General features: G+C 38.8%; 1 protein-coding gene across 7 annotated transcripts in view; it reads left to right on the top strand.

The window, feature by feature from the left end:
• Nucleotides 1–25,329, top strand: part of rapgef2b (Rap guanine nucleotide exchange factor 2b) — a 142,983-nt gene that overhangs the window by 76,191 nt on the left and 41,463 nt on the right. For 5 of the 7 annotated variants that reach the window (XM_079839883.1, XM_079839880.1, XM_079839879.1 and 2 more), the window contains exons 6-7: nucleotides 3,811–3,978; nucleotides 9,435–9,452. In XM_079839883.1, the coding sequence (XP_079696009.1) occupies nucleotides 3,811–3,978; nucleotides 9,435–9,452 (186 nt within the window). The remainder of the gene's footprint in view (nucleotides 1–3,810; nucleotides 3,979–9,434; nucleotides 9,453–25,329) is intronic. The other 2 variants (XM_079839882.1, XM_079839878.1) reach the window with 1 other exon arrangement.

Below are 25,329 nucleotides of genomic sequence, written 5' to 3'. Positions count from 1 at the left end.
GTTTCATCAAACCAGATAATTTTGTTTCTCATGGTCTGAGAGTCCTTCAGGTGCCTTTTGGCCAACTCCAGGCAGGCTGTCATGTGCCTTTTACTAAGGAGTGGCTTCCGTCTAGCCACTCTACAATACAGGCCTGATTGGTGGACTGCTGCAGAGATTGTTGTTCTTCTGGAAGGTTCTCCTCTCTCCACAGAGAAACGCTGGAGTTCTGTCAGAGTGACCATCGGGTTCTTGGTCATCTCCCTTGACTAAGGCCCTTCTCCCCCGATCGCTCAGTTTGGCCGGTCGGCCAGCTCTAGGAAGAGTCCTGGTGGCTCCAAACTTCTTCCATCTACGGATGATGGAGGACACTGTGCTCATTGGGACCTTCAATGCTGCAGAATTTTTTCTGTACCCTTCCCCAGATTTGTGCCTCGATACAATCCTGTCTTGGATATCCACAGACAATTCCTTGGAATTTGACCTTAAATAGACAGGTGTGTGCCTTTCCAAATCATGTCCAATCAACTGAATTCTGGACTCCAATCAAGTTGTAGAATCATCTCAAGGATTATCAGTGGAAACAGGATGCACCAATTTTGAGTGTCATGGCAAAGGCTGTGAATACTTATGGACATGTGATATCCCCCCCACCCCCCTGTTTTTCATTTTTAATACATTTGAAAAGATTTTAAACAAATTTCTTTTACGTTGTCATTATGGGTTATTGTTTGTAGAACTTTGAGGAAGATAATGAATTGAATCCATTTTGGAATAAGGCTGTAACATAAAATGTGGAAAATGTTAAGCGCTGCCTGTGAATACTTTCCGGATGCACTGTATAATATTTGTATAAGGGGAGCGATTTAGTTTTGTGTGGTCTAGTTTTATTTTGCACCAGGTGAGTCAGACTAAAGTTCAGTTTGGGAACCACTGCTCTAGTCATAAATGTCATAAAAATGTTGGTTGGTTTAAATTCGGCATTTTGTTTACATTTTACCACAAGAAAATTGCCAACTGCGGGTAATGTTCAACATTGCCTCCATTTGAAGCTCTCGCCTTGCCAAAAAAACGATTATATTTAGGAACCCAAGCATTTCCATGCACCCTAATATATTCCATAATCACTTCATGATGTATGTTCACGAGTACAGAAAGACCCTCCCTATCTACATTTGCAGCCTCGGATTTGGTTAAGCTTATGGAAATGTGCCTGCATGTGACTACAACTCAATGGGCTCCTATATGTTTCTTCATGTTGAGTGCACTACTGTTCAAAAGTTTGGAGACAGCAATAATACTTTTATTTGGCAAAGATGCATTGATACATTTGATCAAAAGTGACAGTAAAGGCATTTATAATGCTGTTCATTGAAACTTTTTCATCAAAGAATCTTGAAAAAAGTCACAATATTTTCCCAGAAAATAATAAGCAGCACAACTGTTTTAAGCATTGATAATATGACATTTTTATTGAGCACCATATCAGCATATTAGAATGATTTCTGACGGATCATGTGATTTTTTTAAAAATAAATGCAGCCTTGATGAGATCTTACCAATCCCAAACTTTTGGATGGTAATGTGCAGGGCTGCTCAATGTATAATTTTAGCATTGATTTTGCGATGTGTGCACCCGCGATAGTCACATCGCAGGATGTGCGATTTCAAGTATGGCTGTTGTAGTTGATCTGTATGGACCAGGCACCACGGTTCGAAACGCACATGATTCTCTGAATAAATTGCAAACTTTAACCATCATAGAGCAAATGTTTATTATTTGCACATGTTTTAGGTCCTGTCAGTTTAAATAAAATAAAATAAAATTAAAATTAATCCTTCAAGCGATTTTAAACCATTTGAGCGCAAGAAGAGTGCACACACAGAGCACCCCAGACAGCACACGAACACCATTTCCATTCTCTTCCACGTCTATTTGTGCTTGAACGGACAAATACATGTAAAATTGTCAAAATGACAATTGTGAACGTAAACAATTGAGAACGAAAACGGATGTGTATCCTTATATTGGATCCGTGCATTCGGTCTTAAAGGGATAGTTCAGCCAAAAATGAAAATTCTGTCATCATTTACTCACCCTCAAGTTGTTCCAAACCTGTATGAGTTTCTTTGTTCTGTTGAACACAAAATAATATATTTTGAAGAATGTTTGTAACCAAGCAGATAGAGCAACCATTGACAACCATAGTAGGGAAAGAAATACTATGGTAGTCAATGGTTGCTCTATCTGCTTGGTTACAAACATTCTTCAAAATATATTTTGTGTACAGCAGAAGAAACTCATACAGGTTTGGAACAACTTGAGGGGAAGTAAATGATGACACAAGTTTCATTTTTGGGTGAACTATCCCTTTAAAGTGACAGCGGCCTGCTGCTGTATGTGTCATTAATCTTAATTAAGCAACAAAATACGAAGATAAAATCACTTTTGTAACTTTAACAAACATTAATTATATTTGATTTATACAGTGAAGACTATGCTGTGTTATTTTATATTTGATTATTTAATTTCTGTACTTTACCTGAAAAACATAAAGTACTATAAAGTTTATTTAATTGTATCTTTGTTCTATTGTATTTACCTATGATTGTAATTTATTTATTATTTTCGATGAAGATTCACTCCCCTACAAAATCACCCCAATCATTTTAAAATGATTAATACCTTCCAAATAGAGGTATTCAAGTCATCTGTTGAAATTGTTTTCTTATCGCAATTTACATATATAGCAGAACAACAAAAAAGCGCAATGTCAGTTTTTTCCAATAACGTGCAGCCCTAGTAGTGTATGTAGCCTGATGCTAGCAACATCAAGGTCACGGGTTCCATTCCAATGGAATGCATGTACTAATGAACCATATAGTTTGAATCCCCTCTCAGACATTTAAAAGCATCTGCCAAATGCATAAACATAATCTTCGGTTTGTGCGATGGCCACTGTCCTCGACAGTTGATTGTGCCCTCGTTGGGTATCTCATCTGTTATTACCGGCCGATTCTGCCCTGTAATTACTGGCCGAGGCAGGATATAGATACTGCACTCTCACTTGCTCACACCGCCCAATATATTCCCACTGCTTCGCGCTCTCCGGCAGTTGCCATAGCAGCGGTTGGTACGGTAGCGAGAGATTTGATGTGTAATCCCAAAGGCAGAGTGGGTGTGAAATGTGAGGCTGCAGCAAAATAAGGCAGAGGGATAATCATGTCACTTTTTGTGGCATAATGTCACAGTGGCCAGCTCTTTTATATGCAACTTATATCCTTCATGTGTATGATGATGCCACACTCATTGACTGTCATTCAAAGACCTGCCATGGATAGTTTACACCCCTTCAGTGACATTACCTGGTGCCACAACAAAGATGGTGACTGAACATTGATCTGGAAAATGCATTGTTTATTTCCATTTGAACTCATTTTTAGTTTAATGCCATAGAAAGTGCATAGCATGCACAATTCACCATTGAAAGACCCTTGCAAGCTGCTGCTCTGAAACTACATCTCCCTTTTTCTACCTTTCTGTATGTTGTGTGCCTCTCTTTGACGTAGGCGTTTGAGGCTCAGCCCACACGCACACACACACACACACACACACACACACACACACACACACACACACACACACACACACACACACACACACACACACACACACACACACACACACACACACACACACACACACACACACACTCACAGACAGGCTCGCACACCCACTGCTATTTTTACACAGCGCCAGTAAGAGGGGCGGGAGGGGATGGGGGGTTGAGGAGAGAGAGAGTCTCACTCAAATCTCTCCTCCGTTTGCAGGTGGACTATATGGATGAGAATGAGGAGTATTTCCAGCGGCAGGCATCACACCGACAGTCCCGCCGAAGGTTTCGCAAGATCAACCAGAAGGGCGAGCGACAGACCATCATTGACACCGTAGACCCCTACCCCGCCGGCAAGCCGCCCGTAGCGCGGGGATACCATACGGTTAGTCGTATGCTTTAACTTTACCTGTACTGCCTCTCCTTTGCCCCTCCCCCTGTATGACTGCTGGTGTTCCTGTTCCTCACCTGTCCGGCTTAGCTTTTCTGTTTGTTTACATGCTGGTAAATGTGTCATTGCTTGTTTTTTTTCTATGCATAGGGATGGACGGTCTGATCAAAATTTGATGTTTCAATATCAGTGATTTTAGACTGTGGTAAAGGTATACATCATAGTATAGTTATGGGTACTGGATTTTTTATTTTATTTTTGTAAAAAATGGTTAACAGTAACTAAGCTGTTATGCTTATTTTTTGGATAATCCAATGAATTAAGTAGTTTATACAAAGTTTTTTAAGGGATAAAAGTGTTTTATTTGGACGCTAACCAAAAATAAGATAATTTAGTAAATAAATAAGTCATCAGTGCACTAAAAAGCTTCACATTTAATAAACTCTTAATATTATCTCACACACAAATGTTACTCACATGTTATATAGTCTTAATTCTGGCTGATTGAGTCACATTTGAAGCTGTAAAATAGCTGATTTGTGCATGTTTATTTTTGTAGCTTTCATATGTAAATAATGCAAATAACTATGCTAATCTATCTACAGTGTATAAATGGTGCAGGAAAATCTCTACCGCTTGATGCATTTCTACCGTTGCATGATATATACTTTACTGTCATAACGCCCTGCTTTGTCTATGCATCATGTCAACTGGTATTATTTAATCTATTTAACTGCTGTGGCAAAATATGATCACATATTCACACATTTCTTTACCATAACCAGTTCAGTGCGTCAGATAGACACCCGAAATGTTCCTCTCACAAAAAGTACGCTACAGGGGTATTATGTAAAACTTTAGTTTTCTGGAAGTCTGTTGGCTCTCTTTTTAGTATCAATTACCACTTCTCCTTCCTCATATTACAAATGTGGAAGGACCAAAGTTTCTGTCTCCTTCCTATGAACTGCGCTCTGCTAAAATAATTTGCATTTGTTCTGCTGTTACTGTAAGAATCTCTTCATTTAGCTAATGCAGCCCCATTCCATTGGGTTGTGTCAATTGTTTGTTTTTATATTCTGCCTTAAAGAGATATTTTGGGTTAAAAACAACTTAAATTCTATCGACTGCATCTGTGACAGTTTTAAAATGAACAGAAAACGTATTTACTTGCAATGCGCTTACAATAGAAGCTAGCAAGTGTGCAGCACGGCAGAAATGGCTCTTTTCACATGCCGTTTTGCCTACTATATACAGTATGCATTTTGGATGCAGCCAATGACAGGCTTGAAGCTGGTTTACCAGAACCTGCCCCAAAACTTGCACTATTGGTTGAGCCAATTTTGCTGTATTAGGTCTGGATTGTCATACAAACAGTGCAACAGAGACAAAGTAGTATTTATGCTTTTCTTGGAAATTAACCTATTAATGGCTTGCATATAGTTGTCTATACATTTTAAGCAGAGAAGGAGAAGTTATTGCAGCATAGAGAAAATTATCGCTTAAAGGGGTGGTTCCGTGGGGTTTTTTCTAGGCTTGGTTGTGTTTATGGGGCGCAGTATAACATGTCTTAATACTTTGTTATACAATACTTAATATGTTATACAATACTTAATACTTTTATATACGCCGTATTTTTTTAAATTTTTTTACCTTTATTCCACACCGCTGTCTCCACTGTCCTTTGAACGGCTATTTTGCTTCCTGCTTCTATGAAGCCCATCCCGCCGAAAAACGCAATGGTCTTAGATTGGTGAGATGGCCAAATGTAGTTTGTAGTTCTGCAACAGCTCTCTCTCTTTCGTAATGACTGCGACGTGGCCTCGCCCACTTTGTTGCGTGTTCGCGGGGGCAGTGTTTATGTTAATAGCAAGGGTTTATGATGTCACCAACCCGGGAAGAAGCTTGTTGTAGTCCAAACCGGCCGTTTTTGTAGGCAATAAACTGCCATAACTTTAAAAGACAATATCTCCTTTTGCATTGAACTTTCAGCGTTGTAACTTTGCAGATACTGTTTATGCTCAAGCAGCAACATTACACACTAACTAAAGTTCAAAAAGTGAAATCGCATGCAACCACCCCTTTAAAACCAAAGCAAACTCACACATTACCTTGAGACCATGGTGAGAAGCTAGTTTCAGATCGAATAAACAGAGTTCAGGTTTAAAGTTGGTGCTAGCTCATTATAAAATGTAAAAATAGGCAGTGAAGTTTTCAGAAGCTCTCTACAGCTCATTACTGCTGCTTTGGAGAGTAAAATCGGAATGGCATCTTTGTTCAAATGTGTTTTAAATCTCACCCTTCTATTCTCTCTTACTTTTGGGCCGTTCTCTCAGTTTCTTTAATGTTCTTTTGCAGCAACGCACAGTGTTTGTGCCTGTATGTGCAATATGCTTTGCCTTTTTTGTAGTTTCAATTCTAGTCGCTCATTTTCCTTGTGCTGTGTGTGGTGGCTGTTATATGGTCTCTCTGTAGGTGTTAGCTGGTGTTCTGCCTATGTGTCCACTGTCAGTATGTCGTGTTGGCTTAAGATGTGCTGGTGTTTTATGTGCTTAATCCCCACTGTGCTCTGGGCAGGCTGAAGTGAGAATCCACTGCACTGCTACCATCTGTATGTGTGATATACAGCATCATCACCCAGCCGAGTAGAGGAAAGAGACAGAACAAAGAAAAAGGGAAAACAAATGATATACATATGTATATACATTTGTTTAGATTAGATATTGGCTTCAGATAGATGAATTGTCAACTGTACTGGGTTTTTCAGTAGTTTATCCTAAAAAAGATATATAAATGTAACTTTAAATCCTTGGCTGGCACAAATTTCTGAGGTTTTCTGAAGTGGAAGAACAAGTTTACCCTCAAAAGCATGTCATTTATAAATCAGTGCTAACATTTCTATTTGCAAATGTATCATTATTTGCTGTTATGTTATTACATTAATCAGCTTTAAATTGAGTTTTTGGCAAGATTTTTTATTTATTTTATTTTATTTTTGATGACAGATTATGAAGACGGACATTTTATTTCAAAGGTGCACTGTGTAAATTGTAACGGCATCTAGCGGTGAGGTTACGAATTGCAACCGCTCACCCCTCCCTTTCGAAGCACATAGAGAAGCTACGGTGGCCGACACATGACAAATATGTTGTCGTCTGAGACAGCAGAGAGTAGCTAGCGCTCTGTAGAGCAGTTTGTCCTTTTAGGGCTACTGTAGAAACATGGTGGAGCAAAATGGTGACTTCACTTTAAGGGGACCCGCGGTGTATGTGGATAGAAATGGCTCATTCTAAGGTAATAAAAACATAATACATCACTGAAAACATAGTTATGTATATTATATTGCATTTCTGTCAATAGATCCTCATAAATATTACACACGGCACCTTTTTATATTAATTTATTCATTCATTTTTGTTTCTTTGGTGTAACATGCACTGATGAATCGTTCACAATAAGTGCAGGAACTTTATAATAGAACGTTTTTCAGGTCAGTTTTGATTTCCTGGCCATTTTAAAGGATGGATGCCAAGGTGATAGCAGGTTGTAAGGAGAGCGAGGCATTTTTATGTCTTTCCTTTGGCACCTTAAGAGAGTGAAAAATAGGGTTGTATTTTATTCTACTAAATCTCCAGCCGATTTGACACTGAGGCTCTGCTTTCATGACACTTCGGGCGTTAATCTTGGGTATTTTTGACAGATGTTTCATGGAGGTTCAAAGCTGGACCATCACGTAGACACATTCCTGATTTTTCTCCCCCAATTCTACTGCAGTTCATTCCCAGCATTCCTCCCATTCCCCCCGGGAGAGAAGCCAGTGTTCCCTCAGCTTGTTTGGAAATTCTTGTTTTGTTTGGTACTACAAAATACGTCAAGCATCATCGAGCTAAATTGTTTTTCCCTCGAGATACATTAGTACGGGACACCAAAGTTATTCCCACCATTGTATCTACTCAGCTGCACAGTTTTCCCCAAACAGCGCGCTTTTTGTCGTTATGGTCCGTGGGAAGAGATTTTGGACCATGTTTTTGTTCTCAGATCAGTGGTAGCAGGCTAAGGAAGTTCACAGTAGTGTCTTCAAGAGGGACTGCAGCGCATTGGATGTTAAGCTGACGGGCGTTCCAGCTAATCTGTGAGCTTTTGAGAGTGCCTCCACGGTGGGATTTCCATACTCAGACATAGCCGAAGGTGAAAATTCACTTCCCAAACATTACATCATGTATAAGCCTTGAGTATCTCACGTAACCTTATAGAGAACTGCTGACGGGCATTAATTGGATTCAATTTCTGGCACCAGAGTGAAATAATTGTATTGTGCGATGCCTGCATCACACAGTTGAACTCGACTGAGTCTCTGAGTTTCTCTGCCCTAGACATGATTCCGATTTGTCATACTGTATTTGGAGGCATCTTGTTGTTGATGCGTAATAATTCAAAACAGCTTGGAGGCAAATGATGAGGTACAGTTCATTCATCTCAGTGATGTTAGTGGACGTATCACACTCCAGTCATTTAAGCAACATTACAATTTTAGGTCACATTTTAGATTAGGGTCCAATTCTCACTATTAACTATGACTTTTAGCTCAGAAAACCTGCAGAAAATCACAAGTTATCACGAATACTGAGGGCATTTGTTAAATTTACACTCGTATCACACTTAAAATTGTGCTGTAAACACCCCATGAAATTGAAATTGTAGTTAAGTAATATATATATATATATATATATATATATATATATATATAATTATTTTATTTTTTTCTCCATCTAGAAATCTAGTAGCAAGTACTAAAAGATGGTTCAAAACTGTGATGTAACTAAACCCTGTCCTGCTCAAAAACTGCTCTTGTCAAGCCATTTCATTGGATCTTTAAATAAAATTAGATTGTCTGTCAATAGTGACTTTAAGACCAGCGAACAGTGACTGCCTTGTTTTTGGCTTACACTGGGTACCATTTTGTCTCTCTATAAATCTGTCTTTTTCCCTTCCTCTCCGGTACTGTGGGGCAGCTGGTCTTTTAATGATCACGAGACCCTCGTTCAGTCAATGAATACCAGCTTTTCCCTTCTTTTGCGTCTCTTAGTTTGCTGATCATTGCATTTCAGTAGTTCAGTCACTAAATGACCTCCCATCTTTTGCATTTGGTTGCATAATTAGCCGCCTTTCTGTTCACCTGAAGTGTCCGAGTTCCTTATTTTAGCTATGTGGCTTTTTATTGCAGCATCCGCCTCATGTTTCTCGGCTGTGCGTGTATGTGTGTGTGCACTACCCTCTGTTGTTTTTTGATAGCGTCTGAGCTTTTATAAAGGATGTGTCCCTCTCTTCTTCCCGTAGTATGACTTGCAAAGTGCTTAACAGGGTTTCTCTGAGCCTGCTCTGCTCCTCAATAACCCAGGCTGATAATAACTCTCCTCTTCTCTGCTTCTCTCCTCATACTGGCTCCTCCACAGGAATGCGTTAAGGCTCAGGTATCGTATTTATTCACTGTTTCCGTTTCTCTGTGTGTCACTTTCTGCATAGCTGTGATTTATATATGTATATGTGGGTTATATATGTGTGTGTGATAAGAGTTTATGACCTTGTGTCCGTAGCAATGAGGCTTATTTGTGTAGATGTGTCTTGTGTGTATTTATGTTGCCAAATGTTTGGTCCAACAATGATTTAAAGTGAGTGATTTCTATACTGCAAGCTTCCAGGTTACACACTGAGATAATTGTCAAGTCAAGTCAAGTCAACTTTATTTATATAGCGCTTTTAACAATGTAGATTGTTTCAAAGCAGCTTTACAGTGTTAAACAGGAAAATAATGCAGCATAATTTTATTCAGCTGTATAGCCATTCTGGAAAAATTTCAAGTATCATACAGTGACAGTGTGGGCTTTAGATCAATAATTTGATCAGTAATTTAGTTTAAATGGTTAATTTAGTTTATTATTTAGATGTATTTCGATGTTTAGTTGAAAAATTTAGTGTCCCCAACTGAGCACGCCAAGCCAGAGGCAACAGTGGCAAGGAAACCAAAACCCCATTAGGTGACCTAATGGAGAAAAATAAACCTTGGGAGAAACCAGGCTCAGTCGGGGTGCCAGTTCTCCTCTGGCCAATTAACAAACAGCGTATTATTATTATTATTCTGGCAGTTTTACAGCTCGGAGGTCATAATAGATCAGAATATTCGAGGGACCGGGGGCAACATGCTGGAGACGGGTTTATTGAGGATGATGTTGATTAAATAATTATTAAAGTGCAATATTCGAATGATCGGAGGCAACACGCAGGAGACGGGTTTATTGAGATGCCGTGTCGATGAGGCAGTTTCAGGGGGAGTCTAATCACGGTCTCCCAGACACTTCGGGGTCCTGTGTTGGTCTTCTCTGGGCAAAGGTCCACCATCTGATCTGGATACGGCCCGGATCCAGCTGACTGCAGTAAACCTCGGGATAAAACAGAGAGACTAACATTAGCGTAGATGCCATTCTTCTGATGATGTAACGAGTACATCAGGTGTTATGGGAAGTGTTCCCGGTTCCGGCTGACCTAGTTAATGCAGCCTAACAATCATTTCATTGAAAAAGTGTTTTATGTGTATGCCACAGTAAAGAGATGTGTTTTTAGTCTAGATTTAAACTGACAGAGTGTGTCTGCTTCCCGAACAATGTTAGGAAGACTGTTCCAGAGTTTAGGTGCTAAATAGGAAAACGATCGACCGCCTGCAGTTGATTTGGATATTCTCGGTATGATCAACTGGCCAGAATTTTGAGACCGCAGTAGACGTGATGGAGTATAATATGTTAAGAGCTCACTCAAGTATTGGGGAGCTAAACCATTTAGTGCTTTGTAAGTAATAAGTAAGATTTTAAAATGTATGCGATGTTTAATAGGCAGCCAGTGCAGTGTTGACAGAACTGGGCTAATATGGTCATACTTCCTGGTTCTAGTAAGAACTCGAGCTGCTGCGTTTTGGACCAGCTGGAGTTTATTTATTAAGCGAGCAGGGCAACCACCCAGTAGAGCATTACAATAATCTAACCTTGAGGTCATGAACGCATGAACTAACTGTTCAGCATTTTGTATTGAGAGCATGTGCCGTAATTTAGATATATTTTTAAGATGGTAGAAAGCAGTTTTACAGATGCTAGAAACGTGGCTTTCAAACGAAAGATTGGTATCAAAGAGCACACCCAGGTTCCTCACTGACGACGAGGACTTGACAGAACAGCCATCAAGTGTTAGACAGTATTCTAGGTTACTACTTGTGGAGCTTTTTTGTCCAATAATTAAAAATTCAGTTTTTTTCTGAATTGAGTTGCAGGAAATTACCAGTCATCCAATGTTTTATATCAGCTATGCATTCCGTTAATCTTGTGAATTGGTAAGTTTCTTTAGGGCGTGAAGAAATATAGAGCTGAGTATCGTCAGCATAACAATGAAAACTAACGCCATGCTTCCTAATGATATCTCCCAGTGGTAGCATGTACAGGGTGAAGAGTAGCGGTCCTAGCACTGAGCCTTGCGGTACTCCATACTGAACTTGCGATCGGTGTGACATATCTTCATTTACTACTACAAACTGATAACGGTCGCATAGGTATGATTTAAACCATGATAATGCAATTCCACTAATACCTACATAATTTTCGAGTCTATTCAAAAGAATGTTGTGGTCGATAGTATCAAATGCAGCGCTAAGATCGAGTAACACTAATAGAGAGATACAGCCACGATCGGATGATAAGAGCAAATCATTTGTAACTCTGACGAGAGCAGTCTCAGTGCTATGATACGGTCTAAATCCTGACTGGAAATCCTCACAGATACCATTTCTTTCTAAAAAGGAACATAATTGTGAAGACACTGCCTTTTCAAGTATTTTTGACAGAAAGGGTAGATTTGAGATTGGTCTATAATTGACTAAATCTGTAGGATCAAGTTGCGGTTTTTTAATAAGTGGTTTAATAATTGCCAACTTAAAAGTTTTCGGTACATATCCTAATGACAAAGATGAATTAATGATATTAAGAAGAGGATCTATGACCTCTGGTAGCATCTCTTTTAATAGCCTAGTTGGTATAGGGTCGAGCATACATGTTGTCGATTTTGATGATTTAACGAGTTTAGCCAATTCTTCTTCTCCTATAGCAGTGAATGAGTGTAATTTTTCCTCAGTGACACTACAATGCTCTGTCTGATGTGATGCTGTATTAGACGGCTGCATGGTTAAAAAATTTTTCCTAATATTATCAATCTTACATGTGAAGAAGTTCATAAAGTCATTACTGCTGTGCTGTTTACAATCATCAGAAGTTGAAGCTTTATTTTTGGTTAATTTAGCCACTGTATCGAATAAATACCTTGGGTTGTGTTTGTTTTCTTCCAAGAGAGTTGAGAAATAAGCAGATCTAGCAGTTTTTACAGCCTTTCTGTATGTGATCATGTGCTCTTTCCACGAATTACGAAATACCTCTAATTTTGTTTTCTTCCAGCTGCGCTCCATTTTTCTGGCTGCTGTTTTAAGGGCCCGGGTGTGCTCGTTGTACCACGGCGTTGGACTATTTTCTTTAATCTTCTTTAAGCGCAGAGGAGCAACTGTGTCTAAAGTACTGCAAAAGAGAGAGTCAATAGTTTCTGTTGCAACATCGAGTTCTTCTATACTATCTGGGATGCTGAGCAGATGATACTGATGAGGGAGATTATTTAAAAAGCAATCTTTAGTAGCGGCAGTGATTGTCCTGCCATTTTTAAAGCGAGGGGGCGGCTTTGCAACCTTAGCTAAATTAAGTATACATGATACTAAGTAATGATCTGAGATGTCATCGCTCTGCTGCAGAATTTCAACGGTATCAACATTTATTCCATGTGACAATATTAGGTCTAAAGTATGATTATGGCGATGAGTGGCTCCTGACACGTGTTGCCTAACTCCAATAGAGTTTAGTGTGTCTTTAAATGCTAATCCCAATACGTCTTTTCCGTTGTCAACATGGATATTAAAATCACCAACAATTAGTACTTTATCTACGGCCAGTACTAACTCTGATAGAAAATCAGCAAATTCTTTGATAAAGTCTGTATTATGCCCAGGTGGCCTGTATACAGTAGCTAACACAAATGTTGAACGGGTTTTATCATGTACACTACATAGCGTTACATAAAGCACCAAAACTTCGAAGGAATTATATTTGAAACTAGACTTCTGAGTAATACTGAAGATATTATTATAAATTACAGCAACCCCTCCCCCTTTACCTTTCAGTCTTTCAGTTTTCATTGTCTCATAACTAGTCAGACAAAATATTTTTTGGGGTTCCTGGGGCGTTACTATGCTATGCTATACATGGTTTTAAGTGTGTTACTATGAAGTTGCTAGGATGTTCTGAGTGAATGCTTGGTGGTTGCTTACTGGACCAAGTCAAAAGAGTCTCTGTAATATTCTGGTCTCTAAATATGGCTTGGGTCCCTCCTTGTTTTGTTTTCCTGGCCAGTGAAAATCATAATGTTGATCATTTAAAGGGGTAGTTTGAGCATAATTTTGATCATTTAATTTTCATTAATCATTTACTGTACCTCAAAATGAAGATCTCATCATTTACTCAACCTCAAGTTGTTCTAAACCTATTTCTTTCTTCTATTTTTAAGAATATGGGTAACCAAACAGTTGACGATACCGAAATGACTCCCATAGTATGGAGAAAGCAAAAACGCGGGGTCCATTAACTGTTTGGATACTACATTCCTCAAAATTTGTTATTTTGTGTTCAGCAGAGAAAATAAATTCATACAAATTTGGAACAACTTGAGGGTGATTAAATGATGACAGAATTTTCATTTTTGGTTGAACTATCCCTTTATATTATACCATAGCATGTAATAGTATACCTTTCCCTAACAATTTGAGGTATCATTCATGTAGCACAAATGGTGCGCGATGAATTATCGACTGGTTATGGGTAACTCTTTCACAACCAACCAATTATTTCAGTGTTTCTCAACAAATTTTGCTTGAGGACCCAGATTATACACTGGACATCAAGCGGCTACCCACAACAGTAACAAAATTTGATATTTATTATAGAACAAAAATCCATAAAATCAAACGTAATTATTATAAAATTCTTTAGAATATATAATATACTATGGTAACACTTTACAATAAGGTTTCATTAGTTAACATGAACTAATAATGAACTGCACTTATAACGCATTTATTAATCTGTGTTAATGTTAAAGGGATAGTTCACCCAAAAATGAAAATTCTGTCATTATTTACTCACCCTCAAGATGTTCCAAACCTGTATGAGTTTCTTTCTTCTGCTGAACACAAAATAAGATATTTTGAAGAATGTTTGTAACAAAGCAGATAGAGCAACCATTGACTACCATAGTATTTTTTTCCCTACTATGGTAGTCAATGGTTGCTCTATCTGCTTGGTTAGAAACATTCTTCAAAATATTTTCTTTTGTGTTCAGCAGAACAAAGAAACTCATAAAGGTTTTGGGACAACTTGAGGGTGAGTAAATTGTGACAGAATTTTCATTTTTGGGTGAACTATCCCTTTAATTTCAACATTTACTAACACTTTATTAAAATCTTGTTAACATTTTTAACAAGTTAATGCACTGTGAACTAACACGAACAAACCATGCACAGCTGGATTTTTATGAACTAACGTTAACAAAGATTAACAAATACAGTAACAAATGTACTGCTCATGGTTAGTTCATGTTGGTTAATACATTAACTAATGTTAACTAATGAAACCTTATTGTAAAGTGTTACCTATAATATATATATTTTATATAAATGTATTTATTAATAATAGGCCCAAGAATATGTGTGAAGTACCACGTACTGATGGATCAAACTCTGAGCTGAATATTGTATTAGTTTTGGCTATATTACCATTTTACTTATGAGCCATATAAATGCATGGCCTTTGACATTATTAACCAACGATTTGTTTCTAAGTATTTTTTTTCTTTCTCCTATTAACTTCGCTAAGCACAATTAAATGTTCAATTGTATTACATTTTTTGCCCATTATTTTCCCCATGATCCAGTCAGAACAGACTTGCGCTAGTTGAGAACCACTAAACAACAGCAGCAATTTAGGATTTAGTAGCTAGGCTTATTTGTGCTGCACTAGCAGACTCAGCCCTTTCCCAGCACAAACAAGGGTGCATGCATGTAAGATATGTATGTGTTAATGTGTTTTAGCGTGTTATTTGACGCCCTAGGCTTGATGAGGGCTGCTGATGGGTAGACTTTGCTGCCGCTGAGATGATACTTGTTTTGCCGTAATTAGATTCGGTAAGGAGTGAAGCAAAGCGATTGGGAGATGGAAAGTGTGATCGTGTGTGTTAGAGAGTGGAAAAGAGTGAGAGAAGGAGTCTTGTCAGGTGTTCTTGTGAAGAGTCGGCTCTATTTTTAGAGCTGTCCTCAGTGATGGCTGCTGCTGCAGTATATGGCGGCACAGAGACACAAAAGCAAAGCACTTAAAAAGATTTATACAACTGTAAACTCACACACACATTCAAAGCTATCGTATGGCTTCCGAAGACTTGGATTATAGTGCATAAGTCATATCTGTTATGACCCTCAGGGTTTTATACTGTCACAAAGATATTGTATTGCTGTGGCGAAATATCTCTAAACATGCTTTGTTTTCTTCATATTTGCAGCTCAACACTGTAGAAAGAAAATGATTTGTATTTATGTCCTGCTGAACTGTGCATTAGCATAAATGGCAGTTGACAGTTATGACACCAGCTCCGTCATAGCTGTTATGACAGTTATGATAGAGCTGATGGTTTAAGCCACACGGACGTTTCAAATGATAACAGCGGGGTGTCAGGTCCAGATGGACGGCTATCAGCCAGGAGCAATGTACCTTGCAGAAACCTTGCAGTCCTTGTCCTTTGATCTCACTGTCTTTTCATCCCTTTTTCCTTTGTCTTCAGCAGTTTTGTTGTAGATTACCATGCATGCATGGTAATATAAGTTGACAGTTAAACCAGTGTCCCATCCAGTGACCTTTCAGGTTTGCGCTTTAACTTTTACAACTTTCTTTCTCCTGAGCAAACAGCTTCAACTTTGCCCTGTTATGACTAGAGTTGTGAATCAAGAACTGATGCATATTTAGATTCACATACAGGTCATTTTGAAGTGTTGGAGGAAATTGTTTTTTGTGATGTTCTGTTTTGTTAAAGGGTCTTACAACTTTTTCTCTATTGCATTGTCCTCACTATTTGCCATGAGTCCGTTTTTCCTGATAATCTTATATTACCTGATACCTTATATTTATCAGTTTACCTGATAAATATAAGCTGGTACACGCCATGACAGTACTGCACGGTAAGCCTGTGCCCGGCGGCAATCGCATGAACTTGAATTGCAAAAATTACACATTTTTGTACAGCAGAGAATAGCAACCATTCCTTTCAACAGAAACATGTAGAGTGCGTGCGTGCGTGTAAACCAATTTTGGCAGGCAAGGGAAGAGTACTTTCATTAAATGACTAAAATAATCATTCACTGAATCAAATCTTAACCAGAATCATTCATTCCTTATGATTCCCATACCTAATTATGACGCATCAAACTAGTTTTTGTTTTCTTTTAATGTATATCTTTTTATGTTGGCACATGCTTACAGTAACGTATTATTTTGGTAAGCCCAGATTCTCTCAGTGTTTTATTTAAAATGGACTCATGTATACAGAAAATATGAATAATTCACATGTGCCATTAGTTTTGATGTGTGCATGTAGTAATCACTCATCAGAATGCAGTTGCTCTACTTCTGGAAAAGGGAAAAACACACTTCCTTCTTTGGGTACTGTTGCATTGGCCCTTCATGCCCTCCGCAATTACCAGAACGCCACATCTCACTTAACCATTGTTTTTAGACCAGCAATTCTTCCTCCTGCGTTTCTTTCCTTAAGAAATTCACTTCAGCTCTCTCGCTCTAGTAGGAAATCCTCTTCCTGCATCTGTGTTTTGACAGGAAGTGTGCAGGATTGGAAGTGCGCTTATGGACACTTTGAACCTTGACAGGTGGTGTGAGAAAGCATCTCTTATAAGCAAGCTGAGGCACTTTCTCTTCCTCCACAGGATTGAACACCTGTGTTGTCTATTGCATTGATCTTTAATTAGTCCCATGCTAAACATATCCCCCCAAGACATATCAGTTCTGCTTAGCCACATGCTAAGAAAGAAAAAACTCGGCTTTTTTTGGCCACACATGACTATAATTCGGATTAGACTTAAAAAAGTAAAAAAATGTGAAAGCTAACAGTAGCCATATTTTATATACACTGATCAGGCATAACATTATGACAGGTGAGGTTAATAACACTGATTATCTCTTCATCACAGCACATGTTGGTGGGTGAGATATATATGAGGCAGAAAGTGAATATTTTGTCCTCAAAATTTATGTGTTTGAAGTAGGAAAAATGGGCAAGTGTAAGGATTTGAGGGAGTTTGAACAGGGCAAATTGTGACGGCTAGACGGCTGGGTCAGAGCATCTCCAAAACTGCAGCTCTTGTGGGGTGTTCCCGGTCAGTATTGGTCAGTGTATATCAAAAGTGGTCCAAGGAAGGAACAGTGGTGATCCGGCAAGAGGGTCATGGGCGGCCAAGGCTCATTGATGCACGTGAGGAGCGAAGGCTGGCCTGTGTGGTCTGATCAAACAGATGAGGTACTGTAGCTCAAATTGTTCATGAAGTTAATGCTGGTTCTGATAGAAAGGTGTTAGAATACACAGTGCATCGCAGTTTGTTGCGTTTGGGGCTGCAGAACCGCAGATCAGTCAGGGTGCCCATGCTGACCCCTGTCCACCGCCGAAAGCGCCAACTGTGGGCACATGACCATCAGAACTGGACCACGGAGCATTGGAAGAAGGTGGCCTGGTCTGATTAATCCCGTTTTCTTTTATATCACGTGGATGGCCTGGTGCGTGTGCGTCGCTTACCTGAGGAACACATGGCACCAGGATGCACTATTGGAAGAAGGCAAGCCGGCGGAGGCAGTGTGATGCTTTGGGCAATGTTCTGCTGGGAAACCTTGGGTCAGTTTGACATGTACCACCTACCTAAGCATTGTTGCAGACCATGTACACTGTTGCTAACATCTTGGTGCCAGATACCACAGCACACCTTCAGGGGTCTAGTGGAGTCCATGCCCGACGGGTCAGGGCTGTTTTGGCAGCAAAAGGGGGACCAACACAATATTAGATCATATTGTTATGCCTAATCAGTCATGGGCATCGGAACCATTGTATGTGGGTGGGACAAGACTTTTTACGATCAATGATATTGGACCCACTCACTTTTATCATCTCTAATTCAGCACATGTCTGTTTACCTACCCCTAACCGATAAACACTTATTATTCAACACATGTTAGATGCTTTATTTCCAATTTTCTTATATTTTCTTCATTTTTATTGAAAATAAATGCTTTTCCAGAAAAGGGAGTAGAATGAGTTCGGCAAAAGGCGGATTCGAACCTCAAGTCGATTTGCGTCAAAACTTGATGCCATGCATCTTTCCCCTACACTATTACTGCTCTCAATGATATGGTGATTTCCGTAATTTTGTCTTGCCCAACCAGACGTTTTGCAAACAAGGTGGTATATTTTTACTTAATGTAAATGGCATCTACCTTCAGTAAAATTTTTCGGAGAGAGGACCCACCCACATTTTGTTTTGCTTCCGACGCCCATGTAATCAGTGCCCAAAACAAATTCTAGGTTATGTTCTCTAAAAGGTTAATTCAGAATCTAAATGAAGCCGAAAGCCAGTTACATTTATTAATATTAATAAAATTATTCCACCAAGTACAGTAATAGTTAATTAGTCTAACAATAAGCTGTTTATGGATGCCAAGCAACAGAGATATTTAAATATGGAATCTGTGCATTTATCTGCATTTTACAATCGCAATCACAAACACTGCTCAATGCTCAGATATAAATGTTTGCATAATTTTTAATAGCCGATATACAGCAGAATTTAAGTACATTGTGCTGTTTAGCAAAATAGCAACCCTAAATGACATGCAGTAGCAGGCTACTACATCGTATTACTGAATTGAAGTGTAGTATATTGTGAAAATGAATGTTAATTAATCTAATTATTAATTGATCATATTGGTATTTGGAACAACTTTGACCTGCCTAACCTATCCCCTTTAACCCATAGTTAATGCATGGCAAGTCTTGGTTTGTTGCATTATTAACATATAGGTCATTTGAAGTTGCTCTCCTTGTATTATAAATGCAGTGGCCCTTATTGTTATGCATGCAGTGTTCTCTGTCTACGATCTTAACCAGCCCTAACACTGCATGTTAATTACTGTGCAAGTCATTTAGATGATTACTCCTATATTACTATAGACATTTGAATGTAATGAAACGGGTTAATTGAGATATTAGTTTGACTGTGTCTTATATCACAGCGTAATTTATTTTACATCATGAAAATAATATTTATGTCACAGTATAATTATTGAGTTTATGTTATGGTTTATATTTTGTTGGTTTTGGATAATCCTGTAAATTAAATAGTTTACAGATGCTATTTCATCTAATTAGATGCTTCTTTTTTTGGCATTTTAATGGACACAGATCAAACCCAGATTCTCTTCTAAAGAATAGCTTGTTAGGAACACATTTTGCTTTATATGTTTTCTTTACTTCATGTTTATTCACCATGGTCATATGTAGCCCATTGTAGCCATATCATTATATCTACCACAATATAAGCAAAACAGTTTACCATCATTGCTATGCAGCTCTATTCATGAGCAGATATTATGCTTAAATACAGTATATTAGATGTCAGTACAAAATGGGTGTTTGCATTTGCTTGTCACAGCTTTCTTCATTGTCACATTGTAGCTGTGGCTCATGAGTGCAGACTAGCCCTACTGTACTCAAATTTTGAAGAGGTTTGGCGTGAAAGGAACGATCCGGAAGAGCTTCAGTCGATGTTAATCCTATCTGTCTGTCTCTCTCTCGTGTGTCTTTCTTTCTCTCTCTCCCACTTCCTCTCATTTCCTCTGCATCCCGACTCCCTTGAGTAAAGGCTGGAGAGGGATCTTTGACAGTTGTGCTGTTTTCAGCAGTAGAGGGATAACAGTAGCTTTTCAAAAGGAACTAATATCTCAATTTGTATTCTGAAATACCTCTCGGAGCTTTATAAGAAGCATGACATATTTTGGCTACATCATCACTTCTCTAAACCCCTTGGTTTTCCTTTTTTATGGATTGATTAATTGATCAAAACCGTAATCCTTCATCGATTAATAAACCACACGTTCATATTATTGCATGTCTTAATGTATTGAGCTTTGTTTGGCCTTGTGCTAAACACAAGTACTATTGATGAGAAACCATAACTGCTCTAGTTTGAAGGAAATTGGATGACATAACTAGTGATAGCCAATTAACCAGCCGGTAATTGGTTATTTTAAAATGATCAGCATCAGGTCCATTGTGTTATCTCCAAAGTCTGTTGACTGCTTTCTTAATGGATATATAATATATATTAGTGATTCTACATTATCATACATTATCTATATAAGAGCATTTAAAAAAGTTAAGGAAAAAAAACTGAAATTCTTTCCAGTGTTCTTGTTTTAAAGGGGCCATGAACTGGCTTTACAAAAAAAAGTATACTGTTGTCTGAGGTCAACTTACATTCAAAAACATCATAATGAATAAGTAATAGGCTATTTTTTACCCTGGTTTTGAGCCTAGCTCCTGAAACGCTCGTTTTTTTATGGGTGTGCCGCATTGAAGACTTGAAGTAAATGCCCACTGCTATGATTGGATAACAGTTTTGCATATTATAATGAACTTCGACTGCCCGTCAGTGCACATAGGGAATTGTTTTGAAAACGTTGGGAAACCGGAATGATTCGCCCACTGGGCTCGCAATAATGCTTCATCAAACAAACACAATGATTTCTCTCTCATCCACCCACAATTTATTGGAATTATATTTGTTATTACTTGGCCCGCCCGATCGGTGGATATAACCGCGAACCGCATCACTAACACACACACTGCAGACAAATCAGCATGTTCAAAACTTCCGCGGTTGTATTTTTCCTTCAAATATCAAGTGAAGAGAGTGAACAACGCACATCAAGAAAGGAATGTTATTTCACTATTTAAGATAGCCCATCATTAGCCCGGGGACATCAGCTTTGCGTGCTCTGGCCCATACATGTTCGAGTCTGATCCCGAATTGCAGGACAATAAACCAACAGCACCTAAAATACAAAGGATACTCCAGCCTGTGACAGTGTAGTAAGTTATGTTTAGTTAGACACATAATCAGTAACGATCTGTAATGCAATACTATCACATATATATATATATATATATATATATATATATATATATATATATATATATATATATATATATATAGATATATAAAAGTGTGTTGCATCATTCCTGTCGGATCCAGAAGGCGCAACATAGTTAATATCATTCTGTCTGCAAATCCAATCTCTTGCTCTTGTTTTGTTCGTCTTCTTCTGTTGAGGTGGCGTTTCACTGCACTCTGACGTCACTGGTGCGAACATTCACAGATCGATCAATTGCTGAGCCAACCATCAATAAAAGCTTTTTTTTGACTAACGAGGATGTTTTCAGTATCCTTAAATTCTTACCATGACCTTTTATATATCAGATTTTTTCAATTCATGACCCCTTTAATAATTCAGTGCCTGCCAAACACAACCTCCCCCCCCCCAACCCCCATCCCACCCATTTTTTTTCTTTTAACGACAAAGTAATTTCTTTGTAGTATTGTTGGTCAACTCTGTAAAAGACAAATTAGGCAATATGTAAAAACAACATTGGTAACAGAGTTTGACGGCAAAAACTCCACTTGCTAGCATAAATGCTAAGAGCACATGACACTAATGAAATCATGATTAAAAGACTTTTGAACAAATTACTGTCTGATCAATAATAAATTCTGTTTGATATTGTTGTAACAATTTCAACTTTTACTAAATAAATCTTGGTGTAAGAAGATATAGTTTTTAGATATAGTGTGTAGATACCTTTCAGTGCTTGTGAGGGAAAGTCACATCATTTCCTGTATAGTTTTAATTCAATTTATATATATATATTTATATATATATACACTCACCTAAAGGATTATTAGGAACACCATACTGATACTGTGTTTGACCCCCTTTCGCCTTCAGAACTGCCTTAACTCTACGTGGCATTGATTAAACAAGGTGCTGAAAGCATTCTTTAGAAATGTTGGCCCATATTGATAGGATAGCATCTTGCAGTTGATGGAGATTTGTACATCCAGGGAACTCTATTGGGTTGAGATCTGGTGACTGTGGGGGCCATTTTAGTAAAAGTGAACTCATTGTCATGTTCAAGAAACCAATTTGAAATGATTTGCGCTTTGTGACATGGTGCATTATCCTGCTGGAAGTAGCCATCAGAGGATGGGTACATGGTGGTCATAAAGGGATAGACATGGTCAGAAACAATGCCCAGGTAGGCCGTGGCATTTAAACAATGCCCAATTGGCACTAAGGGGCCTAAAGTGTGCCAAGAAAACATCCCCCACACCATTACACCACCACCACCAGCCTGCACAGCATGATGGATCCATGTTCTCATTCTGTTTACGCCAAATTCTGACCCTACCATCTGAATGTCTCAACAGAAATCGAGACTCATCAGACCAGGCAACATTTTTCCAGTCTTCAACTGTCCAATTTTGGTGAGCTTGTGCAAATTGTAGCGTCTTTTTCCTATTTGTAGTGGAGATGAGTGGTACCCGGTGGGGTCTTCTGCTGTTGTGGCTTCACTGCATACCTCGGTTGTAACGAGTGGTTATTTCAGTCAAAGTTCCTCTTCTATCAGCTTGAATCAGTCGGCCCATTCTCCTCTGACCTCTAGCATCAACAAGGCATTTTCGCCCACAGGACTGCCGCATACTGGATGTTTTTCCCTTTTCACACCATTCTTTGTAAACCCTAGAAATGGTTGTGCGTGAAAATCCCAGTAACTCAGCAGATTGTGAAATACTCAGACCGGCCCGTCTGGCACCAACAACCATGCCACGCTCAAAATTGCTTAAATCACCTTTCTTTCCCATTCTGACATTCAGTTTGGAGTTCAGGAGATTGTCTTGACCAGGACCACACCCCTAAATGCATTGAAGCAACTGCCATGTTATTGGTTGATTAGATAATTGCATTAATGAGAAATTGAACAGGTGCTCTTAATAATCCTTTAGGTGAGTGTATGTATGTATATATACATATACATTTTGATGTATGCATGTTTTTTGCAGGTTGCAAATGTTTTATTTTCTTGTAGTTTTACTGAATTTTAAATATTATTATTATTTGTATAATATCATGGTATATTACGGTTTAAACAAATGTCTAATATTGTGCACCAGCTTGTTCTCTAGACATCTACATATGTGTCAGCCTTTAAAAAAACAACAACATCATCCATTGATCAGTAAACATGACAACTGAATTGTAATGTACCTTAATTTAAAAGCCTATTTGCTCACTCACTTCTTCAAATAGATTTCTAATGTCTTTGTGGACTTGGACTGTCTTTGTTGTTTCACATGAAGCGGAGGCTGCTTGACCCAATCTCAACCTTTCCGTAATGAGCATCTATTGTTCCTGAAATGTGCTCTGGGTGACGCTGAGTCGTCCCTTGATGTGACCCTGTTACCGCGGTGACGTAATGACGCTCGGTTTTCCTATGATGATTGGTGGTTACTCTAACTACGGGACGTGGCAGCACCTGAGCTTGTTTTTGTCAGGCATTACATCATCGGAGATGATGTCATCAGGGGATTGTTTTGGTCCCTGTGCATATCTGGAAGCCGTCCAAAATTTCACTCGCTAATGCCTATCTGTATCTTCACGCCCACACCGCCTTTGTAAGCACAGACGATAAACATGCAAGCTGGCGGTTTCTATTTGATACGGTAGCTAAATGCTTACGTCTAAGCATAAACCCTAAAAGCCTTCACCATTTTATTACATATAATTGGCATTTCATTGTATTAAATTGACATGAAGCCTTTAAATACACACATTTAAATTGACTTGAGCCTATTAAAAACACATTTTAATGAAAATATATTCCTTTAATTTTGTCCAAATTGTTTTTTAATCAATAGTTTATGGATTTATAAAGATTATTTTTCTTTAATATTATTTACACCATATTTCTGTCAGTCGACTTACTTATTTATACATAGTAGATTTATGATATCAAATGTGTCAGACATTAGCAAATGGAAATTTGCATAAGTCATCTGATTGGCTGTCTGTTGGCCTGCTGCCCTGCTTGCATGCATTGTTCCTATTTTTTTCTTTGTTATTCAAATTCTAATTATCATATAGTGTCAGTCAAGGGCACAGCTAGATATCACAGCTCACCTCACTGTGAAACAATAAGCGCTTTATAGCAAATGGACAGATGACTGATTGATTGTTTGATAACATTTATTATATGTCTTTATTTTGACGGACAGACAGAGAGATTGACCTTTAGGGAAGTGTGTGTGTGTGTGTGTGTGTGTGTGTGTGTGTGTGTGTGTGTGTGTGTGTGTGTGTGTGTGTGTGTGTGTGTGTGTGTGTGTGTGTGTGTGTGTGTGTGAGAGAGAGAGGGGTGAGCTCACTTCCGTCATCACAAAGCTAAAGGGTCGTGTGTGGGCGGGGCTGTCAGTCACCCAGAGGGGTAACTGGAGCATGTGTGTGTGTGTGTTTGATGGGGGTTGGGAGTGAATTGGCTGCGTTGTCATAGTAACAAGGAGGATGTCAGAGAGCCATGTGCTCTGTGCTTCTGTCGTCTGCTACCGTTTTCCATCTCTGTCTCTCGATCTATTTTTCTTCCTCTCCAGCCTTCTCTCACACTCTCCCGCCCAAACCGACCAGGAAATGGCTCTCCTCCGTGGTTGCCATGCCAACTGCCTGCAGCCCTGGTGGTGAGCGGAGGGGAGCGTGATAATGACATTACTCTCGCTGGGCTAACTGTGCTCATCCTTCATTTCTCTTGTCTTTCCATCCCTCTCTTCCTCTCCCCCTTCCACCATTCAACTCTCTCTCATCCTCTTTTATTTCCATATCTGCTCCTCACCCGTTGCATGCTCTTAATATTCCAATTTTCTCATTAGTGCCTTTAGTCTCGCAGTGTCTGTCCGAGTGTGTGCGTGTATGTATACGGGTAATGTGAATATATTATATATTCTCTCTCTCTCTCTCTCTCTCTCTCTCTCTCTCTCTCTCTCTCTCTCTCTCTCTCTCTCTCTCTCTCTCT

Source organism: Gobio gobio (genome assembly GCF_949357685.1).
Source record: "Gobio gobio genome assembly, chromosome: 16".
NCBI lineage: Eukaryota > Metazoa > Chordata > Actinopteri > Cypriniformes > Gobionidae > Gobio > Gobio gobio.
The sequence above is the reverse complement of the archived record's forward strand: the minus strand, read 5'-3'. Positions and strand labels throughout refer to the sequence as shown.